This window comes from Ictalurus punctatus, chromosome 9 (assembly GCF_001660625.3).
Source record: "Ictalurus punctatus breed USDA103 chromosome 9, Coco_2.0, whole genome shotgun sequence".
Taxonomy (NCBI): domain Eukaryota; kingdom Metazoa; phylum Chordata; class Actinopteri; order Siluriformes; family Ictaluridae; genus Ictalurus; species Ictalurus punctatus.
Window position 1 is genome coordinate 5,847,501 of NC_030424.2, and position 6,272 is coordinate 5,853,772.

General features: G+C 41.5%; 1 protein-coding gene across 4 annotated transcripts in view; it reads right to left on the reverse strand.

The window, feature by feature from the left end:
• The window catches only part of esrrga (estrogen-related receptor gamma a), a 76,306-nt gene extending 70,437 nt beyond the window's left edge, over positions 1-5,869 (reverse strand). For 2 of the 4 annotated variants that reach the window (XM_047157520.2, XM_017477228.3), the window contains exon 1: positions 5,504-5,869. In XM_047157520.2, the coding sequence (XP_047013476.1) occupies positions 5,504-5,559 (56 nt within the window). In that variant the 5' untranslated portion in view covers positions 5,560-5,869. Of the gene's footprint in view, positions 1,179-5,499 lie in introns of those variants that run through there. The other 2 variants (XM_017477230.3, XM_017477231.3) reach the window with 2 other exon arrangements.
• Positions 5,870-6,272: the final 403 nt, after the last annotated feature.

The window sequence follows — 6,272 nt, forward strand, 5'->3', positions numbered from 1 at the left end:
TTACTGTTCAATATACATGTGTGTATCGAGCCCACACATTATTATTATTATTATTATTATTATTATTATTATTATTATTATTATTCCCACTGCTGCACAAATACTAATATATGCACTAGCTATTAATGTGCTTTCTCTTCCTCCATCTTTCATACACACAAGCAGAGCATCAGCAGTATCACTGCACTATAATGTGAACGTGTGTGTGTGTGTGTGTGTGTGTGTGTGTGTGTGTGTGTGCGTGAGAGAGAGATATCAATTCTAACAGCTAAAAGAACAGCAAATGAGTTCAGGTTATGCCATATCAACTAGCAGCCAGGTGGAAACATCGTCTGCTGTCTGCGAGCGCAGCATGGAGCATGTACGGAGATTTACACCGAAAGCCTCCAATCAGAAAGGCTTTGGTTTACAATCACGCGAAGACGAATGCTGAGTTAATAAAGAAATCAAATCAATCTGGGCATTTAAATCGCGCCGTAAAACAAACCGTCGAAAAATGAAAGAAAAGCATGCAGATACTTATTCATGCTTCACTTCACTTTTTGATAACTGTGAAAGAAATCAGAGCGGCGCGTTGGTCATGGCACACACACACAAACACACACACACACACACGAACACACAGTAAAGTCACTCATTATATGCAAGTTTTGCACTGGATCATGCGGTACTCCAGCACACCTGGCACATCCTCACCCGGTCTGTCTATCATTCTAAAATTAACCACCAAACTATTCAGGTCACTTTCATGTGGAATTAAAATGTCCGTCCCAAACAGGACTCGCTTCTGAGTCCCAGAGATAACCATCCTCTTAACCAAGTGCCTCTTCATTTAAACAACTCAAACATGTCCTCATTTTGTTCAGATCCTTACTCAGAAATGGCACACACACACACACACACACACACACACACACACACACACACACACACACACACACATTAGACAAACCAACTGGTGTTTAAGGACTGGCGTGGAAAGATGAGAGAGGACAGGAAGAGGTGCAGGAGCACTGAATAGGGCTGGTCATAACAGAGTGAACATTCAGCACTATCACACACACACACACACACACACACACACACACACACACACACACACACACACACACGCACATACACTCATGCGCACAAATGAAGTATGATAGGAGAAAGAGGTGAAATATTTCACTGTCAGCCACCGGGCCACACAGCCATTCATTTCCCTTTCTCTGCTACAGGACAATGACAATTTCATCATTTAATACAAGATCAGTGGTTTAAAAAAAAGAAGAAAAAAGCATCCAAATAGAGCAGTTATGATCCAAAATTCTGTCCCTGATGCAGAGACGAGCATGCGAATACTCTGCGTGCACACACACACACACACACACACACACACACACACGTCTCGTATGTCTTTGTTTGCCAGTGATTGAAAAGCGGCCTAAATGGTCTGCTTGATCTAGACAAAAAAACATATTAGGAGTATTCCAGTCTCTCTCTCTCTCTCTATATATATATATAAATTGGACATCAGTGAACTCCACAGTCTCTGCTGTCTACTCGCGAATCAGAGGTGAATAAGGCTTCGAGCGAAAGCCCTATTTTTACACCCTTATCTGGCCCGAGTGCAGCGCCTGCTCATGGACTGACCAGTCTCTATTGACCTGCTGTAACTCAATCGTCCCACGCTCCGAGCTCTGATGCACCTACTCCCCACCCCTCAAACGTAAGTATACAGGGTGAAATCGAAAGACAACAGGGAGTGGGGGAAAAAATCGAATATGAAGGCGCAAGAAAAGGGAAGGGAAGAAAAAAGAAAGCCATACTCTCTGCCTTTCAAAGAGTCTGATAGTTAAGCAGTAGTGTGGTGCTGTAAGTGCTAATTATAGCTTGTAGGTTGTGGTGTGAGTCTCAGCTGGTGTGGCCTTCCTCTTAAAAAAAAAGAAATAAACCACTTTCACGTTTTTCTTTAAAAGACAAATGTGAGGAAAAAACAAACATATCACTATTATCAGACAATTGCATCATCAGCTTGTTAGAATTGTGTTGTGCGTCTGTGTATGTCTGCTTTAACACCGCGACTTCTCTCTGTGTTTATGTGTGTGTGAAGCCACTTATTGCACCTTCGGAAACAAAAGGTCAAAAATATACGCCCCGCCTTTTACTTTACTGCCTCGCCATTCCCTATTTTTTTTTCCCCTCCAGAAAGACGAGAGAGGGGGGACGCTTGTGTCTCTATTAACTCGAGTTAATTACCCTTGGAAAGCTTCAGACCCCTTCAAACAAGGGGAAGTGGCAGAGATGCGTCTCTTATGAGTAGGACAGCGTTAAGACAAAAGAGTGTCCAGACAGAAATTGACAAGGGGCTGCAGAGACACTCAAACACACACACACACGCACACACACACACACTCAACCACGGATGACACCTCTCACACAGGGGACCTAGAGAGAGCTGAATCAGTGCTCAAAAGCAGCGGTGCCAGCAACACACACACACACACACGAGAGAGAGAGAGACACAGAGAGAGAGAGAGAGAGAGAGAGAGAGAGAGAAATAAATCAGCAGTGTGCATATTGACATCATTTGACAGATGAATTAAGTAAATGATTTTATAAGGAGATTAAAAGGAATTTAATTTACGCAATCTCCTTTTATTCCTCTCTGTTCCCTGCCTCTAGGGCTTTTATCCCTTTCCACCCCTCCTTTCTTCCACTGTCACATAAAAAAAGAAAGGTTGATATAACAAAAAAAAAAATCAACTTTTCTTCTCTAAGGGCCAGTGCTGTTGTGAGCGGCCGTGAAAAAAAAAAAAGCCAGCAGGACGCGACAAAAGGGTGTGAATGCTTGAACAGGCACGAATTCAAACTACACCAGGTTCAATTCAAATAATCTGAGCATTAAAGAGAGACCGGCGTTCGGCGTTCGAGCGGACTCTGTGTCGGATTTCAGCTCGAAATATCACTCAGGATACCTTTTATTTATTTATTTATTTATTTATTTTAAATCTTGTAAAATAAAAAAAAAAAGAAGACGAAAAGGAAGGGAGAAAGCGCGAACAGGAAAAGGATTATTTACAAAAGACTGCGTTAATAATTTGCTGTGGTTGACAAGTGCGAATTCCTTAAAGATCATTTCTGTTATCGTAATCGTTTTGAACCGCAGCACAATGGAGAATCGCCATATTAATCAGATAATAATAATAATAATAATAATAATAATAATAATAATAATAAATAGGATTGTGTGTGTGTGTGTGTGTATGTGTACGCATGCTGGTGTATTTCTTTAGAATAAAACCTCTCAATTTTATTGAGGTGAAATTGTGTGATTTGGAATTTCACACAAGATAGTAGGACAAAAACATAAATACACACCAAGCATAACTATACTTTTTTTATTATTATTATTTTTTTTAAGAATAACCCTCTTTGCTAATATAATATAAATACAATTCGCCTATAAACAACAAATAAACTGAAATGTAAGAATTTCAGTTTAATAATAATAATAATAATAATAATAATAATAATAATCGATAATATATATTATGGCTTGTGAAAATTCTGAATCTCCGAAACAGATCCAAACGACTCCCAGTCGTTTGGCAACATGCGAGTAAATATTAAAACAAGCATGCAAATGAAATGTACATGCAGGGCAGTAAGTGAGTGTAATTATGATAATAGCTAAACTGCCACTTGTTGTTATTACTAGCATCAATAGTCTAATTAGAATAGCACCAGATAATTTGTATTAAGAGAAAAGATCAAACGGTGAGTAAGCAGCAAATGATGGTGGGGTGGGGTGGAGGGTGGGGGGTGTTGAGGGGGGGGGTAGGCTGAAGAAATGCGATAGTCTTATCTCGGAGTTTACTCTCATGAGCGTTAATCCAGTCGGTGTGTAATGAGCACGCCAAAGGTAAAAATGCAGAAAAGCTGTTGTGGTTGAGATGTAGGAAAGCGCTTCATGCAGCTAAAAACGCCTTCACATTCCTCATTCCTCATTCATCAGTAACTGATAGAACAATCTGAAATATCTGCAAATCCATCATTTAGTCCTGAAGATCCAAAACTTTGAAATAAGTTTTAAATGAAAGCTTTTTTTTAAATTTTTTTTTAAAAATAACTTATTAACTTAAATAAGACTTGTTTGCATGACTGCAGGACAATACACACATGCATAACACTCTCTTATTCAAAGCTACACACACACACACACACACACACACACACACACACACACACACACACACAGTGTTCCAGGCCAGAGGTTAATCTATTTCTTTTTTTTTTTCTTTTTTTTTTCTTTTGGTGTTTCATTGATCAAGCTTGAAATAATACCTGGAATAACTAGTCACTGCTGCTTACTGATTAGACTTAAATGGATGACACATTAAAAAAAAAAAACAAAAAAAAAAACAGTTTCATAGAAGTGTATGTCACCGGGTCTGTCATGAGGCTGTGGTGTGATTTCTTTCTTTCTTTCCTTTAAAGAATCAAATACAATCTAAATATAAAGATTCACACACACACACACACACACACACACACACACACACACACACACACACACACACACACACACACACAAGCACAAATAAAACCCATTTCAGCATAACAAAATAAAATAAAATCTTACATATTGAAGAATACTAACTTATGGTAAAAAAATTAATAAATAAAATAAAATAAAAATCTAAAATTTTTTAATAAATCTGTCTCCCTGGAAAGTTTGGGGGTGACATTTCTGGCCACTGTGAAAGCATAACCGATACCTGGCATTGTAAAAACTGATTAATAGAGCACTTTATCAAAGCTTCGTCCAGACACCCGAGACACAGAGTGAGACAGAGAGCGAGACGGAGAGCGAGAAGGAAAGCGAGACGGAGAGCGAGACGGAGAGCGAGACGGAGCGGCCGCTTCACCCTGTTTGCCCTCACCGATCCCCTCTTTCTCTCTCCCTCGTTCTTGCTCTCGACTCTCCGAGTCAGCGCTCTGCCTTTAACGCCTCCGTCGGGCCACATGCGGGGCGGCTAGTCTGCAATTCAAGCTCTCCTGCCATCTTAGTCCACTTTCTCTCTTGCTCTCGGGCTTTCTCTCGCACCCTCTTCCCCTCCTCCTTCTTTCATGCGCTCCCTCCATCCCGCTCCCATCTGTCAAGAACCACTTCACTGACCGCTGCGGTTCGTTCCGTTAATGCCAGTTTCTACAAATATTCTACAAATAGAGCGGTCTTTACAGGTACTTCGAAGTACACCAGCACTCTCTCTCTCTCTCTCTCTCTCTCTCTCTCACACACACACACACTCACACACACACTCACATACCCATGCACACTATCTGACAGCCACAACAATCTTGTGTCCAGGTCCTCAATTACATGAACTGCAGGTACTACACACATACTACTGACAGTACACACACACACACACACACACACACGACTAGCACAAGCATGAGCCGCAAACATGGAAAGAAGTCAAGCAGAAAGAATAAAGATGTAAAATTTACCTACTCTTGTTCAGAGTGTAACGAGAAACACTCAGGCAGTGAAAGTTCTACTGAATCCATTGGCACTCAGTGACCATCATTTGAGCAAGCGCTTCTATAAATCAAAGTTTCTCTCTGTCTGTCTCTCTCGCTCTCTTTTTCCCCTCTCTCTATTTGTCCCCCTCTCTCTCTCTCTCTCTCTCCTCCTCCTCCTCTTGCCGTCCCGTCACTTGAGCAGTGCAATTAACAGGAAGCGTTCTCCCAGTGACAAGCCTATAGGCGCAGCCAGTTGGGACCAAAAGCTCTTGCACTCTTCTAATCAAGGACTTAAAGCCACGATTGGTGCTCATGAATATGAAGCGAGGGTTTGCATATGCAGTCCCCCCCCTCGGCTCTTCCTTGTGCCAGATTGGTGCCTGCGCAGCCAATTGGAGCTGGACAAGAGGCTGTGTGTGCGAACAGAGAGATTGAGCAGAGGGAGAAGGGAGGGGACAGTGAGAGCCAGTGAGAAAGAAGGCGTGACAGAGAGAGAGAGAGAGAGAGAGAGAGAGATGGGGGGGCACAGTATAACGAGACAACAGAGAGATAGATATATGGAGAAAGAAGGGGATTTAAAGAGGCAGTGCATGTCTCTCCTACAACACTGCTTATCGGTTTGTGCTGTCAAGCCTGGAGATAAAGCCGCTCACTTTGTTGATACAAAACATTGTAAATGAAGCTATGCACTGCCAGCAACGTGTTTGCACTTCTTCCTCCATCAAATCCTTCCCTAGTGCCTTCTGTCCTGCATGTGG